Source organism: Loxodonta africana, chromosome 8 (genome assembly GCF_030014295.1).
Source record: "Loxodonta africana isolate mLoxAfr1 chromosome 8, mLoxAfr1.hap2, whole genome shotgun sequence".
Lineage (NCBI taxonomy): Eukaryota > Metazoa > Chordata > Mammalia > Proboscidea > Elephantidae > Loxodonta > Loxodonta africana.
In genome coordinates this window covers 31,506,467-31,525,406 of record NC_087349.1, presented here as the reverse complement: position 1 = coordinate 31,525,406, position 18,940 = coordinate 31,506,467, and the positions used below count along the sequence as shown (strand labels likewise).

Genomic DNA, 18,940 nt, shown 5'->3' with positions numbered 1-18,940 from the left:
GTTACGAGGGAGGGGAGGCATGTGGATGGAAAAACACTAAACAGACAATAGATAAGTGGTAACTTTGGTGAAGAGTAAGACAGTACACAGTACTGGGGAAGTCAGCACAACTTGTCCAAGGCAAGGTTACGGAAGCTCCGTAGACACATCCAAAGTCCCTAAGGGACCGAATTGCTGGGCTGAGGGCTGTGGGGACTACGGTCTCAGGGAACATCTAGCTCAACTGGCATAACATAGTTTATGAAGAAAACGTTCTACCTTCTACTTTGGATAGTAGTGGCTGGGGTCTTAAACGTCTGTGACCGGCCATCTAGGATACGCCACTGATCTCACCCCTTTGGGAGTAAGAAAGAACGAAGAAAACTAAAGACACAAGGAAAAGATTGGTCCAAGGATTAATGGAACACAACTACCATGGCCTCCATCAGACTGAGTCCAGTACAACTGAACGGTGCCCGGCTACCACCACTGACTGCTCTGACAGAGATCACAACAGAGGGTCCTGGACAGAGCTGGAGAAAAATGTAGAACAAAATTCTAACTCAAAAAAAAAGACCAGACTCGCTGGCCTGACAGAAACTGGAAAAGCCCGAAAAGTATGGCCCACAGACATCCTTTTAGCTTAGTAATGAAGTTACTCCTGAGGTTTACCCTTCAGCCAAAGATTAGACAGGCCCATAAAACAAAACGAGACTAAAAGGGCACGCCAGGCCAGGGCCAAGGACTAGAAGGCAGGAGGGGACAGGAAATTTGGTAATAGGGAACCCAAGGTCAAGAAGGCAGACTTGTTGTGGGATTGTTAACCAGTGTCATAAAACAATGTATGCTAACTGTTCAATGAGAAGCCAGTTTGTTCTGTAAACCTCCATCTAAAGTACAAAAAAGAAAATATTGTTCAAATGACTTCAACTGTTTATTACACACACACACACACGAAGCAGCTGCCATCAGGTTGACTCTGACTCATGATGTCCCCACGTGTGTCAGAGTAGAACTGTGCTCCATAGGGTTTTCAATCGCTAATTTTTGGAAAGATGATCACCAGACCTTTCTCCTGACGCACCTCTGGATGGCTCCGAACCACCAACTTTTCAATTAGCAGCCAAGTGCAATAACCATTTGCACCATCCAGGGACTCCTCAGCTGATCACTGGATGAGCCAAAAACGGTGGTGATAAAACACTTCCACTTCCTGGCATCACTGCCTCCATTCCCTAATTTATAAAAGAGCATTATTTTGCCTGGCATTCTGTTTTTCTTTCTTCGCTAGTGGCAAATGTTCATCAGGGAAAACAAAAATGCTCTGAAGGGAAGAAGATTCAAAATTGTTATTTCCTGTGTTGAAATGGGGACCTTACTGGACAAAATACAATGCTATTTAAAAATCATCAGCTATTTGAATTTGATGAAAACAGATTTGCTTGCAGAAACAATACAATGTCTGGTCAGCACTCCTCTTCCTTTCTCTAGACATGGAACAAAGGTGTATCTCAGCAGACAGAGCAGGAACCTTAAATTAATTTATGTTTTCTTGAATTCAGCTCTGTTCAGCAAATTCATTCATTCATTCATTAAAATGAGCAGCAGGAAAAAAAACAATCATGTTTTCGTCAATCCATTGCCTGCAATCACAGGACTATTCTGAAATAAAAAAGGCTGCTTGTTTTACTTCGTGGAAGCTAATCAAAAACAAGAACATCCCTCTTTTATCATTATTTAGCAGACATGTCATATGAGGAAAACCCTTGCAATACTCTGTAGTATACCAGAACTTGTTTCTAAAAACTAAAGTGGAAGCATTGTTCTATTTAAAGAGATTGTCTCTGTTCTATGTAAAGATTCCAGCACTGCGCCACACAATCCTAAAGGTTTTACAGTTGGAAAAATAAGGCAGTTCAGTTCTGCCAAAAAAAATCTAGCATGCATATTTAAATAGTAAAATATGTGGGGCGTTTTGAAAGAGTTATGAAATTTGTTTAAAATAGGCATTTTCAGATTAAATTTGAACTCTGACGTGAGGGAAACATTTCATATGAAAATCATTGTATCATAAGACAATGTATTAAAATTATTTGTTAGTTTAGCAACCTTATATTAATTTTTAAAGGTTAAGTGCTAGGTGGCACAACGGTTAAGTGGAAGGCTGCTAACTGAAAGGTTGGCAGTTCGAATCCACCCAAGCGTCACTGTGGGAGAAGATCCGGTGATCTGATTCTGAAAGATTACAGCCAAGAAAACCCTGTGGGGCAGCTCTATTCTGTCACATGGGGACACTATGAATTGGAATCAACTCAACGTACACAACATATTAATTTTAGTAAATAGTTTTAAATTGACATTTCCTTTACCAGTTTTACTTTAAAGCAGGATTTTCCAAAGGGGGGAGATACTCCCCCCATTACAGTGAGTACATGATGGCTTCCACAAGTACACGAAGATAACATTATTATCTGCACTTAAAAATACAATCATATAGAGAGAGACAGAGAAAGAGAGAAGAAAAAGAGAGAGAACACAATTCTCAATTAAAAAAAAACAGTAAAAAGCTTTAAGAATCTCCAAACAACACTGTGCTCTACATGGGAGGCAGGGAGAAATGGATGGAATGCTGTTGACTGGGTTTCTACTAAAGCTGAGGAGGCCACATTTGTGACCTCAGATAAGTCACAATCTTTGGAGGCCTCTTTTTTGGTTGGTTGGTTGGTTTTAATCTATAAACAAAGGAGTTTAGCCTGGGCCAGTGGTTCTCCAATGAAGCAGTACCCTAGGAGGTATTACGGCAACATGAGACAGCATTTTTAGTTTTGACCGGGGCTGACACTTAGGGGCAAGGCCAAAGGTCTGTGTGCTCCGTCACACATCTAGAAACTGTCCTGCATCCCATACAACTTCCACCTTTCCCTCTGTTCATTCCTTTCATGACAATCTCCATTACAATGACCTAAGCCTAGATCGTAACTCCTCTTTACACAGAGACAAGTTTTTATAATCCAGTTGCAACAACACGGACATTTATATGCAACTCCCATATAAATGTCTACTTTTGTTTGGAACTTTACCAAGAGTCATTCACCATTTCAAGAATCACCTCTCCCACGGCAAATCCACTCTCTGCATCTGAGTCTGCAATATAACAGGCCTGGATCAGTATTCTTTGGCAGCTATTGCACTTGGGGGTGATGCTGCAAATAGGTACAAATAGCCACCTACTTTATCATGTCTTCCAGTATAGTCATGCCTGAACATTTATTTATTGAAATATACATGCTATTTTATTTATGCATTACTTTCCAGCTCTTTCTCTTTTATATCAAAATTAGGGCAATGTACTGTTTGTTTTTTAAATATAACCTACATACACATGCAATTATCTACAAATTTCATTACAGGATAAAAAAAGAGTGATACAAAATATTTTATCAAAATGAGACACCAGATCTGATAGGGACGCAAACCACTTAACTAGAATATCACCTACAGCTCCTTGTAATTCTAATGTTCCCTGATTCTGTGAAGAACTTTAAGTTTGGCAAGCCCTGATCATTAGCAAGCCTTTACCTCTACTCTTACATCTAAAAGTACTGCAATTAAGTTAAAAAGAGAAATGCATGTGGTTGCTAAGGTGATACATAAATGCAGACTCTACTAAATGCTCAAACATTTGTGTGAGCACTGGGAAATTCCACTGTGCTGATGCCTTTTACAAGTTAACAGAGAGAGATGGGAAAATACCAATGGTGGAGCTGGTATGTGTGGTCTCAAAGGGCTCACTATTGGCCTTGGCAGTGGACTGTGCCCTTGTACTCTCCTCAGGCAGGCGGTCACACATTATGGTGATATCCTGCCTTAACATTTCTCCCAAAAAGTTCACTCAAGAAAATACGTATTAGCAAGCAATGTAAATGTTTCAAACATGGACCAGGATAAACATCTCTCACAACGTAACTGTGCTAACATCTCCTGAGCAAAACTTGTCGCCAAAAAAGCAACACCTTCAACTCAACATTGGCTTGCAGGTGGTGTACCTACAGTCCCATTTTTCTGATGCAGTTGTTCTCTGTCATCAAATTTTAGGTTTGTGACAATGAACCAAAGACATTATTTCAGGAGTTAGCTCCCTCCTCCCCACACAACCGTCCTCTCACCACGTCTACCTTCTCCATGTGTCTAACCGTGTCCACCATTACTACATCTTTCCCTAGAGGCTCCTGTCACTAGCAATATGTCACAATAAACTCCCTCAGAAAAAGTTTAAGGAAATATACCCTGGTGAAATAAGATGTGTCATATATAATAAATACATCCCTCTTGCTCAAATGACCAAGAGCCTGGAAATTCCTGATTACATACAAACAAATAATTAAAAATAAAAAAAGGAAAAAAAAAACCTTTAAATTTAATTTACACACCAAAACAAGTGCGATATCAAAAATACCCAATCAGCAAACTCTGCATCAAGATAATTTAATCATATTATTAAAAAAAAAAAAAAACTTTATTAAGGCATTTAAGTAACACATAAGAAGATGTTAATTCTTGGCAACTGCTTATAAAAATGTTTCAAAATTACTGGAAGACTAGACAAAAAAACTCTTTAAAACTATTTAAGATATATGTGTGTGTATATACTTTTTAACTATTATGAGCTTTGGAAAATAAATCATTTGTAATTTACATTGGATGAAAAAAGATCTATCACCAGCACTATCATTTATAAAAGATTCCCTTAATTTTCCCTCCCTGTCCTCACATACTTGCAGGATACCAAATTCCCAATATTCTGAAAACATATGTCTCTAACCAAATAAACACACAAAGCATAAAAGGATATCTGAGCCTTTACGGTTTACTTCTCAAGGTTTCTATATTAAACAGTTTAGTCTCAGTCCCCATCATGTCAATGACCATCCAATTCCAGGTTTTATTTGGATTATAAAAGTTAGGGGTTGATGTTGGGGTCAGGGGTATGGGGGAGAAAAACACATTTTAAGCTGATGTAGCACTTTAAACCTAATTTGACTTAAAAAAAAGAAGAAGAAGAATCTTTGTCAACAGCCCTTCGAAAAAAGAAAACAACAGAGTTTGGCAAAACAATGGGATCCATCCCCCAGAAGGTCCTTTCTTACCCTCAGGGCCTCGATGACAAGATCTCTGGCCTCTAGTTCCCCTTCCATCACACTGAGGAGCATCCGCAGTTCGGATTTACTGAGCGTGTCCACATCAAACTCTTTTTTCTGCAAAACAAACAAAAAAAGCAATAAAGAAAGCTATTCCTAAGAACAATGCACAGGTCCTATGAGTACACAACAGACCATTTTTATCCCTGTTGCTCAGCCATTCCAAGGGGGCATTGGGGCACTGCTCGGCATCCATCTACGAGCTCATCTTCCAGGAGGAGAGGTAAAAACCACAGTGCCCATCTCCCCGAATCTCTCCTTTAAGATGATTTATTTTCCTGGCCTGTACACCTGGATTCAGGGTCTCCCCAAATTACACAACACAAACTTAAAGTCCCAGTGTCTGTATCTAAACAGGCCCAGTACATGTTGGGGAGAAGTTGCATGTGTGGTAAAGAACGCCCCGATGTGCACCCAGAAGGGCCCCATTGTAAAGTCCCCTGGGAGGTTATTACGAATTCCAGGACATGCAATAATAACAGGTCATGTTTATGAACATTCTACAGCAGAGGCCACGAGCTGGCAGCTCTCAGGCCAAATCTGGCCCACAGATGTGTGTAGCTTGGGCCACAGGGTGTTTTGTTTTTGTTTGTTAATTTGGCCAGCATTTCAAAAAGTCTGAAGATATCACCAAAAAGTCCAGATCCCTGGCTTCTTGTCAAAATTCTGATTCATATTCCCACAGGGGTAGCCTCAGATTCACATTCCCACAGGGCAGTAATCCACAGAGCCGAGGAGCATATGCCTTTCACTTTGCCATCAAGTACCACCCCCCCACCCCCACAAAACACACATATGCACTTTTAAGAGGCCCATCTCACCACCCACATTCAGTCATCTGGATCCTATGGTTAGCTGAGTTTGGAACCCCTGCTATATGGTTATCAAAGATCTTTCTCATGCAACCTATCTGTAGCTTTTCACTGTTCTATATGGCAGGATTGTAGGGACCATGCCTGTCACACAGACAGGGAGCTGAGGCTAGAATAAGAGAGCCTGCCACTGACCTTGAGGTGGCAGCACCAGAGCCCTGGGGGTTGTAATTTCTCACCCAGTGCTCTTCCACTTTGCCCTCTTCTCCTGACATAGCTTCCTAGGGTGACCTCATCCAATCTCATTGCTTTAAATCCCACTGATATGCCACTGGCTCTCAACTCTTTTGTCTTCAACCCTGAACTCTCTCCTTCAACATTACGAGCAGATCTTCTGACCTCCATTTTACAGAAGCTGAGAGGACTGGCTCCCATTGACCCATTGCTGTCAAGTGGATTCCAACTCATAGCGACCCTATAGGACAGAGAACTGCCCCATGCAGTTTCCAAGGAGTGCCTGGCAGATTTGAACTGCCGACCTTTTGGTTAGCAACCATAACACTTAACCACTACACCACCTGAGGACTGGTTAGTGTGTTCAAATCTGGGCCCCAGTGATGCCAAAGTCTAAGCTCCTTCGACAACACACATTCTGTTCCTCCTTTTTGTGCAATCATTTTACAAACCCAGTCACCATCATAGGAGGAGAACACACATTTGTCCCCAAATGTCTCATTCCCAACCTGGAAGCCATCCTGAGAACATTCTGGAACATTACATTTGAATAGTACTCCACGGTTTCCCAAGTATTTTCAAAGCACCATATTATCATCGCTCTTTTTTAGTTAAGAAAACCGCAACTCAGAGAAGTTAGATAACATACTCAGAACACATGTTGTTGTTTGGTGCCATCAAGTCAGTTCTGACTCATACATAGCGACCCTATGCACAACAGAATGAAACATTGCCCAGTTCTGCACCAGGATATCAAACCAATAATATAACATGTCTGTACATTTTATCAGTACTCTACCAACATTCTAAAATAAGTTCCTTGAGATGAAAATAGTGCTGTTCTATCAATAAGCCAAAAAGAACTAGTTTAGCACCTATACGTTTGACTCCACACTAGCCCTATGAAGACATAGGAGTAAACATAGCAAAGCCCACAAATGATTCCAGGGGCTTTCAGAGAGGCATGTTCCAGAACTGGCCACTTGTCAGTTTCAAAGGAACCTCCTGGAAGGAGATACTAATGGCACAAAGGGAAAAGGGTACTAATGGTTCTCTGAAGAAAGTTTTTTTAAAAGATCTTCCTCTTAAAATTAGTAGTTTTTCACATACATTAGACTAAGCAGTTATTTGGAAAGGAAGGAGCTAAAGATGGAATAAAAGAAAAACCTATAGTAAGTTTATAGGATGTGTAGTTCTGGGAGGCCCCTGCTTAAAATGTTACCTTAGAGCTGTTCCCTGAATAGTCAAGTCCAATATAAAAGCCCGTTGCCATTGAATCTATTCCGACTCATAGCGACCCTACAGGACAGAATAGAACTGCTCCATAGAATTTCCAAGGAGTGCCTGGTGGATTCAAACTGCCGACCTTTTGAAGAGTTGTTGTGGCACTTAACCACTACGCCACCAAGGTTTCCAAAGTTCAACACACTAGGACTCAAATTCTATTCCCACTGTGTAATGGTGTCACATAAGTTCTTATAACCCAATTGTTCTCAAACAGAGTGGTACCTAAGGATCACCTGGAGATCTTGATATTATACCAACTGCTGGGCCCCACCTTTGGAGAGTCTGATTCAGTAGGTCTGAGAAGAGGCCATGAGTTTCCTTTCTAACAAGCTCCCAGTGATGCTGATGTTGGTGCAAGGACCAGCCTTTGAGAAGTCCTGTTATAACCTAAGCAGGTCTCTGTTTTCTCGTCTATATAATGGCAATCTTAACTCTACCCTGCAGAGTTCTTGCGAGGATTAAACAAGAGCACATAAGTGAAGTAAATGCTAAATAAAGGCAGGTGTCTGTGATTACTAAAGCTGAGAGCACCCGGAGGTTTAATACAGAGAGGAATGGGATATTGGCATAAGTCTATGTCTTTGAAAACATACCAGCCCAAGTCCATTAAATTCAGTTTACTGACTATGATGAATGACAGGCTCTCTTATCCTGGTTTTTCCCACCGAGATGGGGTCCAAAACCCAGTGCCGTCGAGTTGATTCTGACTCATAGCGACCCTACAGGACAGAATAGAACCGCCCCATAGAGTTTCCAAAGAGCACCTGGAGGATTCGAACTGCTGACGCTTTGGTTAGCAGCCGTAGCACCTAACCACTACACCACCAGGGTTTCCTGAGATGGGATAGTAAGCTGAAATTCTAAAGTGCTTTAGAGGGTGATGTTTTATTAATGTTGCTGCTGGTTGTGCTAAAGATTTTAATTAATTGTGTATTTTATTGTACTTGTTTCCCCAAAGCTTCAGAAGCAAAGAACTCTGTTTTAAAAACGAATAAGTTATGAAAGACATTGCTAAGGCTGGGATTTGTATTAAAGTCAGGGGAGCTTGCCCTGGTTCCATCATCATCAACATCACAACATGCCACCTGCAACCAACACTTCTGTTTTTCTCTGAATCGCCATCAATAAAAAGGGAAATTGATTAAAATAAAACACTGTTACAAGGGTTCTCGCTAAGCTCTAGATTATGCTACAATGTTTAAAAAAAAACCTGTTTCCCAGCACCACACATTAAGTGATATATTTTTTTAAATATATAGTATGCCTGCCTGCCTGTCTCTCTCTCCTTTATCCCATTCCCACCCTCCACTAAAACAACTAATTCCTGGTCTTCGATAATAAAACTATTATGATAATATTTATAAACTCTCATTCTCCAATCCCTGTATTCATCATCTATCCTGACAAAATGTGGTAAAAAGAAAGCACATGAAAACATGCTAGAGGTTTTCAGACTCCAGATATTTTATAAATAAATTCAAAGTATTTGGGTATTTTTAGAAAAATAAACAAATCCAGAAGCAAAAAAGTCATAATTAAAAACAATATTCTTATTTCCTATAAAGTGACATTTACCGGACTTAATTACTGTAACACTCCTAAGAGCACTCAGATGTAGGAAAAGTTAGTATTCTAGTTGCTTGGTGTCAGGGCAAAAGGAGGTATTCTAAACCATGCAGTGTTTTATAAGACTATCTTAGAATCTACTTTTCAAAAGAAGATAACAGAACAGATTCAAATGGTGCCACTCATATAAAAACAATTAAGATCTCCAACAAGGCACCCACAGTCTCCCCCACTGCCCCCCCCAAGAAAATCACAACAAAAATATTCAGATTAAACTTTATTATTGCCGTACTTGTGTTTCCCAACTTAAAAAACAACAAAAACCCAGCTCTCATTTTTAGTGATGGAAAGGCACTTAAAAAGGAAAAATTAAAAAAAACAAACAAAAAGCCAAACTGCTAGATTTTAATTCCATAATCCACTCCTACCTATCACATTTGTCAGGAGAAGTATGCAAGGAAAATCACTTCTTTAACACCTAGTTTTAAAAACCTGGCATAGACATTTAAAACTAATCCAGAGCCTGGTTAACAAAGAGAGGCTTCTCTGGGAGATAACAACAAGAAAATATATTTAAGTATATAGACAGACATAGACAGACAGACAAGACACAATCCCAAACTATTACAGCACAGCCGGTTCCAACTGCTGAATTACTTGGGGTGGGAAGGGCATTCTTTAGGCTTTTCTCATACAAGCCCAGTTAGAGAGCAGACAAAACAGAACCTGGCTGGATTAAGCCATCTTAAACTGCCAGAACTGAACACAGGCCAACACCAAGTTTCTCCACCCCACCCCTCCTCAAAGAAAAAAAAAACTAAAATACTGGGTTTATGCGGGGAATTCAACAGTCACAGCCAAACAGGGTCAGAAGACCCTCACCCCACAGCCTTTAAGAATTAATGGAGTCAGCACACAAATGGCTGCTGAAAGACTTTAGGAGATATTAGGAGGCAGAAGTGCTTCATGGCTTTGCTTGATATAATGCATGAGTTTGTTCTATCAGGGATGCTTGGCGAAAATTTGGTAACCCAACACGAAGCCTGGTTAGTTCTCAATGTATTTCCCTAAGCTTGGAGAGCCTCTTCTCCAGTCTGAAATCCAATAGACTGTGTTTACATTCGATGAACGTATTTAACATGCGAGGGAGGTGGGATACTTAAGCAGCTGACTGGACTGGAGGCCAGCCACGCTAGGAGAGATGTGGTTGGCCAACAACCAGCCATGTAAGGCAAAGTCGTTTCATCCCTTTGGGTCTCATTTTTCTCATCAGTAAAATGAGGATGTTGTACTAGGTGATCGCTAATATTTCGTCTAGCCGCCAAATGTCCTGATTTCATGCACCATCAGGACAACTGGATTAGAGGACTGAGGAAAATTCAGGTCATTCCCTGAGCCTAAAGGCCTTTGAAAAGCAGCTGTGGAAAGCTGATTTTGCCTCTTTGCTCAGAAGTTACAATAACTTCTTTTCCTCCCAGTATAAAATAGTGCATGCTAATAATTAATAGTGCATTTAGAACTTTCTATGTAAGCAAGATTTACGCTTTGGGGATGAATAAGAAGGGCTGTAAACAGGCAACGCAATGAAATGCATCTTCAAATTTCAAAAGGATCAAATTTGAAGATGGTCATTAGCATAAGAACAATTAAATCAAACTTTCCAGGTATACAGAACATTGACTGCCTTAAGAAAATATGAATTTAGCCAGTTACAAAGGTTTTCATAAGAAAGTACACGAGGAAATGCTCTCAAAGTATTTTCAGATCTCTTAAATTACTTCTTGCTTTGCTATCATTGTTCGTATTTTTTGTATTTCCCTCTCTACCAGGAGGAAAAAGTTTCAGGAGTGAGTTTGATCTTCCTAATCCTCCTTTCTCCCCTCATTCATCTGGACCCGTATTTCGTTAGGACATAGTTCAAATCTCACTTTCATATGCCCTTCCAGACTCCAGAAATCTCCCGTTCTCTCAATTAAGAGTTTTTTCTATTCCTTTACTCGGCAATTAATCATGTCCTGTGCCTTGTGCGTTCTTCACAATATTAAACATACTTATCTTTTTTAACTATTTTCTTACCCCTCTAGACGTGTCAGGGCAGCAAGAGTTATTACATCTTTACATGACTTTATCTAACATGCTGCCCCATCCCCAACTTTTAGTATAATGTGTCCATTTTGCCCAGAAAGCCTGCAAAAGGTGTCTCAGATAGGCCAGTCTTACTAAGCTACAATGTTACAGCCCACTCTAAAAAACAAACAAACAAACAAAAAAATGGAAACCGTGGTGGCATAGTGGTTAAGTGCTACGGCCGCTAACCAAAGGGTCGGCAGTTCGAATTCGCCAGGCGCTCCTTGGAAACTCTATGGGGCAGTTCTACTCTAGGGCAACTAAATAACTGGTCATTCCTCGTGCATTCATTCTTTCAAAGATCACTGAGTAATCCAAACTAGGGAAGCAGCTTGGGTGTGTGCCTTTAAAACAAAAAATACTGTACTGAGAAGGTGGAGGTCCATTCGATGTCAGCTCTCCATGGCCCTGCAGCTCAAATCAACCTCACAGCCCACCTAGGGTCTTTATTCAGGTGACAGACAAGCAACTCAGCACACTGGAAGGAGATGTAACCGACAAGGAAATAACAATGTCGGGAAGGAAACACGGAAACGAGTGTAACTAATTTTAAAGAAGAGAAAGCTGGAATGAAAATGCAGAAAAATGGCTCAGTAAGGGGTGGCAGCCTCTGATAATTAAGCCCAGCTACCTCCTTTTCCTCCTTTAAGATCTCTTCACTGTCCCCATTACCTCTTCGGAAAAAAAGGACCACAGCTCAGATAAAAGCCTATTTCCAACCTAACTCAGCTTTTCAGTGTTACATCAACCCTTCACGGGCAGGTTCAGCTCCACATGCGAGCTGGCATTTGTCCTTTAGAAGCTTATATCACACTGAGGAAGATCACCTTGATTCTCTGTAGGTGGCAAAGGTCACCATGCTGATTTTCGAATGAAGAGACTGAGACAAGGGCATCCTGAATAATATTCTTATAATTACAAAGCCTGTCTGTGGGAAGAACTCAGGCCTTTGGAATCACCTTGTTGCCTTTTCAATAAAATATAAAAACATCAAAACAAAATCATTAGCAACCAAGTATCCATGCCCCATAGCAATGTTAAAGTGGCTATACTGCATTTGCTATAATCTTTTTAATTGATTCTAAAGGTATTGGCCGTTTGCTAACAATTTAAAAAATGCAATTTTTCCTTCTAAAATCAGGATTTCTATATGGGTAGCATTATGTTGTACACAGCATTAGTGATACGATCTCATGGTTTTTGTACAGGTTATTTACAACTGATTAACTGAAAACTGTAAAATCCTTTGCTATCAATTTATCATTGCTCTTTTAACTGCTGCTCTCCATTTCTGAACCCAGCCACCAAACAGAAAAGACAATTCTCCTTTTCCATGTTACATAACCCTTGCAAAGGAGTGCTAATCAAGAATAATATACCACATGCATTCAAATAAAGAACGTCTCCTTCCAAAGAATACTCAGGTTAAGGTGGAGCTTTCTCAGAGCCTCTAAATCCGCTGCCGTTGAGTCGACTCTGACTCACAGTGACCCTACAGGACAGAGGAGAACTGCCCCATAGAGTTTCCAAGGAGCGCCTGGCGGATTCGAACTGCCAACCTCTTGGTTAGGAGATGTAGCTCTTAACCACTACATCACCAGGGTTTCCAGTGAGCCTCTAAAAAAGCAAAACACAACCCATTGCCAGCGAGTTGATTCCAACTCATAGCGACCCTACAGGACAGAGCAGAACTGCCCCCATAGGGTTTCCAAGGAGTGCCTGGTGGATTCAAACTGCTGAGCTTTATGGTTAAAAGTTGTAGCTCTTAACCACTATGCCACCAAGGAGGAGCCCCTAGGTGGGTTTAAATCGCCAACCTTTCAGTTAGCAGCTGAGTGCTTAACCACTTGGCAACCCAAGGACCTCCCCCCGCCCCCCCCACCCCAACACCACCTGAATTTTATCCCCACACTTCTGGGCAGATGAAGAATATTCTCAAGTCCTGCCTAACCTCCTTTTCCCTGCCCTACTCCCTTTTTTTTTTTTTCTTTTTCTGTTTCTAAATTTCTCTTTAATGCCCTCTCATTTGTCCCCTCCCCACACTCCAGTGGGTGATGCAGCCTTGACTATACCTGCGGAAATCAAGATGAGTGGGGGCTAGTTACCATCCTACCACCATCCACAGCCTCAATCACTGTTTTGAAGAGAATCTACACAGAAAACAAATAGTGTTTAAAATTAAAGAAACAGACACACAAACAAAAGAAAAGTATGAGATATTAAGAAGCCCGGAAAGGAGGCAATATAAAAAAATAGGGGGGGGGGGACCAGGGTCATCTTTCTAAAACAAGAAACGGTCTGTAATGCCTACAATGTTAATTACTGCGAATCACACGGCAATTGTTTCACTATAATCTTAACATACAAAATAAATTTTCCAATTGGCAGATCAACATTAAGCGTTTCAACACAAGTTCTTGGTGGCCTTTCACTTCCGTTCATTCATTCAGTATTTGTGAACTGCCTACCATGTGCCTGGCACTTTGCTAAACAACCTTTGCTTTCTTTTACTAACAAAAACGACACAAATTTTCTTGAAGGAGGAGGCTATTCTCTCCTACCCAGGGTCTTGCTGTCCACACGATCACCAGCATATATTTATAAATGACTGACTAGGCCTAAGGCTGTGAAACATTTTCTCACCTCATAAAGTTAAGCAAAACACAGTAGGATGGAACAAACTGGCAATCTAGCCTTGGTATGGATCCCATCACAGGGATGACAGAAGTTTTTCTCCAAATAAAATTGCTCCTGCAAGAAATGTTACAACAACAAATTCCAAAAATGGAGCCCTGGTTTTGAGAGACTGATTCCAACTCATGATGACCCCATGCATGTCAGAGTAGAACTGTGCTCCATAGGGTTTTCATTGGCTGAGTTCTCAGAGGTAGACTGTCAGACTTTTCTTCCCATGCCTCCGGGAGGATTTGAACCACCAACCTTTCAGTTAGTGGCCAAGCTCAAATCATTTGTCCCACCAGGGACTCCTGTTATAAACACAGAACCTATTATTTAAGAAGAAAAAAGTAAGGAGTGAAAAGTCTCACAAGGAAAGCCTAATCTTCCAGTGCTGTTTCAGTCAATTTTCTCAACTTCTAAGCTATTTTTCTAAAGTGCACACCTGAGACTGAAACTGAAACCTCTAAACAGCTTCTAAATCCCTCCCTATATCCCCAGGTCCTTTCACATCTCACAGGCAGAGGCACCAGCTATACCTGGACACTGCTTCCTCCCTTCTCCCAATTCGGGTCCTGCTTATACCTCAAAGCCCAGTTCAAATGCTCCCCTTCTGTGGAACATTTCCAGATCCTTCCACCAGGAACTCCATGATTCTCCCTCACTACATTCCTAATGCAAATCATGTGTGCCTCTCATGACACCACCCTCTCCTCTAATTTGATTTCCTGGTGGATGTCAGTTTCTACTACTGCAATGTGTTACTTTAGGGCTGCAAAGATGTTACTCATGGTGCCTCCATCTCTGTAAGTGTTCAGTAAATGTGTCTTCAATCTAGATTATTTACTATTTAAAAATTATGCTGTGAAACTTTCAATATCCCACAGCTGCTGCATAACTATAATTTAGTTTTTTAGTTTTTTAAAAGGCCTAGCAAACTTGGCCAAGAAGGTTTTTTTCACTGCATTTACATTTAATACTGTCACCTGGAAAACAAAAATTTCAAAGTGCCAGATTTTAACATCGCTGTTGCATATTTTTAACAAAAATCACTGTCCAAGTTTTTCCTTGTCACAATCACCGTGACAAAATTTATTCCTACTTTTTGCATATTAACTGCCCCAGAAAACCCAGAATGGCAAGAATGTTGGTTGGCTTCCCAAACACAGCTGTAAAAAGACCTCCATTTTCCTTTCACTCCAAAATTCCCTGATGACAATAAAAAGCAGGAAGATTTCTGTTTTCCATACTGCCTTATCCATTAGGGCTTATTTTCAGAGTAGAAATAGCAATATGGCCTATAAAAGTCATCACATTTGGCTAAGGCACTGAAAATAACCCAGGTCTCCCACCATGGTTCATAGCAAAGACTATTTATATGAGTAATGTAGCTTTACACTTGGGATGCCTTCAGGATTTAAACAGCTAAGAACGAGGACCACAAACTAAATTTAAAACATGTCACTAAAAATCATATTAAACTAAAAACTATGAAACTATAAATTAAACTTGTTTCTAAGCAACAATCTAAATAGTCAAAACTTAGTGAAAACACTCACTTTCAAAAATAGCCTACTGCTTTGGAGGTTCCATTGGCTCGTTATTGCCAAATGTATATATAAAAATGAATATACAAGCTGATTTGAAATGAATCAAATAGCTAAATACCAAAAAAAAGAATTGTTCACTAAAAATACCCAAAAATTGTTTTAAGCCATCAGTTGCCAAAACCCCAAGATGCATAAAAATGCCTTTGATTTTTAATCATTAGGTAAGGAGCAGTTATAATAACAAATACCATGCCTCTACCCAGCTTTTCTTTAATGTAAAAATCAGCCTATAGGTCAAAGTGGCTGATAGGAGAGGATCCTACCTTACGAAGTCAAAGCTTTTTGGAAAAAATAAAATGGTCAGTTTACAGCCTAAGAAGTCACTGTCAAAATTTTACTAAACAGCCAAAAGTTTAAAAAAGCTACTATATTAAGAATCCTTATTGCATCTTGGGACCCTAAAGGATTCTGTGGAAATAACAAGAGGTCGGCTTTCCTATTTTCCATGGCTGTTCCCATTATCACAGGTGAATGATCAAATCCCCGAAGTTCAGTAGTGAGAATCAGACTTCTGAAAATTTTACACAGCAGAGACGGAACCCTGACCTTGTTAACACGAAATCTGCCCCACGACCAAGACTCTCTACAGTCTAACCAAATAAAACTACATCACCAGCTACAGACCATAAACCAGATGTTTGTGTTTGGTTTAATTGTAAGGAGGTGATTAAAACACTGAGAGCAGTAGAAAAAAGGCCCATTCTAAACAAATTAAACATACAAATGTAACCTTCCTGGGGAACAAGAAACACACACAAGACCTCTTTCTTTCTCCTCCCAGTCAGTGCCTCTCGTCATCATCTCTTGGGGAGGAAGACACCCAATCATTTAAACTTCCCAGAGAGGCTTGCCTTAACAGCTAGCTTCCTTATTGTACCTCGCGGGGGGCGGGGGGATTCACAGCATCACAAGTGGGCAGGTTTCATTTGAAATCTTAAGTTCTCATTTTCCACGCAAGAAATGAAAAAACAAAATAAATTTTCCTAAAAGCTGCAAATCAAAACTTGCCAGTTTCACAAGTGCAAATCAACAGCCCTCCTCCTCCGTTTTTCTCCCCCCTCCACCCCCTCTTAATCTATTCCTTCCCAAGCTCAGCTCCTCTCACCCCCAAGTACCTTCCTCCCCATCTCTCCCTCTCCAAAAGCCCTACCTCCAAACCCAGGGAGGAGGAGGAAGTTAAAGCAGCCCTGGCTGTTTACGCCTGGCCCTGCCCTCTGCTGCTCGCGCACCGACTCCGATCGGGTAGTGGCAAGGCCGGAGGGGGCGTCCACCCTCGGCTCACTCTATCCCACCGCGGTCTCCAGCGGGAGTGGGCCAAGGGTGGGAGGCGCTCCCGGGACCGCCTTTCTTTGCAGATCCTCGCAGCTCCAGCGAAGCCGCTTCTCAAACCCTGAGCACATTTTCCACCCTGGACGGGGAACCAACCCTCCCCCAGGTAGGGGCTGGAACCCACCAGCGAGTTTCTGTGCACAGGAATATTTAGGGATTGAAAGTGGGGACCAGGGATGGATGGAAGCGCATTTGGCGTCTAGAACCCAGCGAAGGAGAACAATGTCTATGATACTCGGTGATGACCCTCCACCTCGCCCGGGCATCGCCTCGGAAGAACGCGATGACCCCCCGCCTCCCCAGTGAGGGGGCTGCTAAGACCAAAGTCGCCGGCGCTTCGCGGCGACAGCGCCCACAGCTGGGCACCGGTCCCTCCCCAGGGGCCCCCCAAAGGCGCACAGACACACAATAGGCATCCCCACACCTGCTCGGCGGCGACCCGCACCCCCCCTCGCTGTTTCCTAGGTCTGCTGAGACGTGCCAGGCACCCCGAGACGCACGCTCACAGCCACGCGTGCAGCTAGAGGCGAACAATGGGGGGTCAAGTTCGCCAGCAAACACCCCCAGGCCAAACCCGACCACCGCGGCACCGGCGTCGGGGTCGCGGGGAGGGCGGGGCTCACGCATGGAGCGCCAAGAACCCGGAGGCCGGTGCTATTTCCCTGGAGACTCGGAACGGGCAGGGGGCGTCCCCAGCTTGGGCGGCCTCCGGCCGTGGGGCAGCTTGAGGAGGGGGCGCCCCCAGGGGGCCCGGACTGCGGAGCGCCCAGGGGACTTGGAGCTGCGCCTGGGCCCGCGTCTACACTCGCAGCGCGCCCGCACCGGGAACTCGGTTACCGCTGCCTCCGCCGTAGCCTCCGCCGTAGCCTCCGCCGCGTCCTCCGAGGCGCGGGAGAAGTCGGGTTCGCAGCTCGCGCCGTCCGTCGCCATCTTCCTGCGCTAGCGGATCCGAATGCGAGCTCGAAGCGGCGGCGCCCGGCTCAGCCCTCTCCGCGCGGGCGGCACTTAACCCGCTGCTGGCCGGCGGCGCGGCGTTCGGGCCCGGCCGCGCTCCGCCTCCCTCCCGCCGCCCCCGCCGCCTTAACCCGCTGCGCGCCGCGGCCCGCGCGCCCGGGCGCCCGCCCCCGGGGGGCCGCGCCGCCCGCCGCCTCGCCCAGCCCCTGGGCCATCCGGTGCGTCGAGGTCCGAGAAGTGGGCACAAGCCCGGGCCCGGGGCTGGTCCTTCCCGCAGATGGGGGAATCCGAAAGACACCGGGCGAGATGAAGGAGAGAAAGAGCTCAAGACGTGATACGACCGGCCAAGCCCCACGAAGCCGACCCTGGAGAGACCGGATGAAATGTCGGGCTTCCTAAATCTTAATTTTCTGTAAGATCAAGGAAACCCTTCGCTCCATGCCCATCTATCCCACCGCTAGGAAGGACAGAAGATACTCTTTTCTTTTTTCTTAAATTCCAGGTTTTTTGGTTTTTCAACACTGCTGCCAGGGTGCTTTTACCCCTTCCTTCTACGAAAACCATTAACTAAATTCACAAATCAAAATGAATAATGTGTCCGCTTTTATTACATTGTGCCCCAGTCCCTCAGTTCTCATCTTTCTGTAAAATCTCCTTTTCAGGGAGGGTGGCGCGGGGCCCATTGCTGTTCTTTGACTCCATGACTGAAGTCTTTTCTAAAGGACTAACCAAGAAGTGTTAAATGTCATCTCTTTTAAGGAAGCTCTCTACTTTCAGAGAGAATACGCAAGTAAGAATACGCAAGTACACGTACTAAAAAAATCCTTTTAAAAATTGACTTCATGGGAATTATAGGTCTCAGGTTTTTCATGAGATGAGTGACTTAGGCTCAAACTCTATTTTCCCTTCCTTTCATCTGATTCAGTTCCTAGCCTTTTCTGCCAGTTCCCAGGATGTGAAAATCTATCACCTTCTCAAGACCATATGGTACCAGCCCTTCTCAAATCACCAGATCCCTAAAACTGTCTTGAAAGCACAAAATCAAGTCGCAGCATTCAAACTGTGTCTCAAGGACGTAAAATGAAGCCAAAACCAAATCCTAAACTTGAAATTCAGGAAGACAAATGACATGGAATGTTCAATTCAAGGGCTACAAATAAAAGCTCAT

General features: G+C 42.8%; 1 protein-coding gene across 1 annotated transcript in view; it reads right to left on the bottom strand.

The window, feature by feature from the left end:
- Positions 1-17,796, bottom strand: part of CTTNBP2 (cortactin binding protein 2) — a 173,254-nt gene extending 155,458 nt beyond the window's left edge. Inside the window, exons 1-2 of the mRNA XM_023544586.2 lie at positions 17,641-17,796; positions 5,127-5,234 (exon numbers count right to left, since the gene is read on the bottom strand). Of these exons, the coding sequence (XP_023400354.2) occupies positions 5,127-5,234; positions 17,641-17,748 (216 nt within the window). The 5' untranslated portion in view covers positions 17,749-17,796. The remainder of the gene's footprint in view (positions 1-5,126; positions 5,235-17,640) is intronic.
- Positions 17,797-18,940: the final 1,144 nt, after the last annotated feature.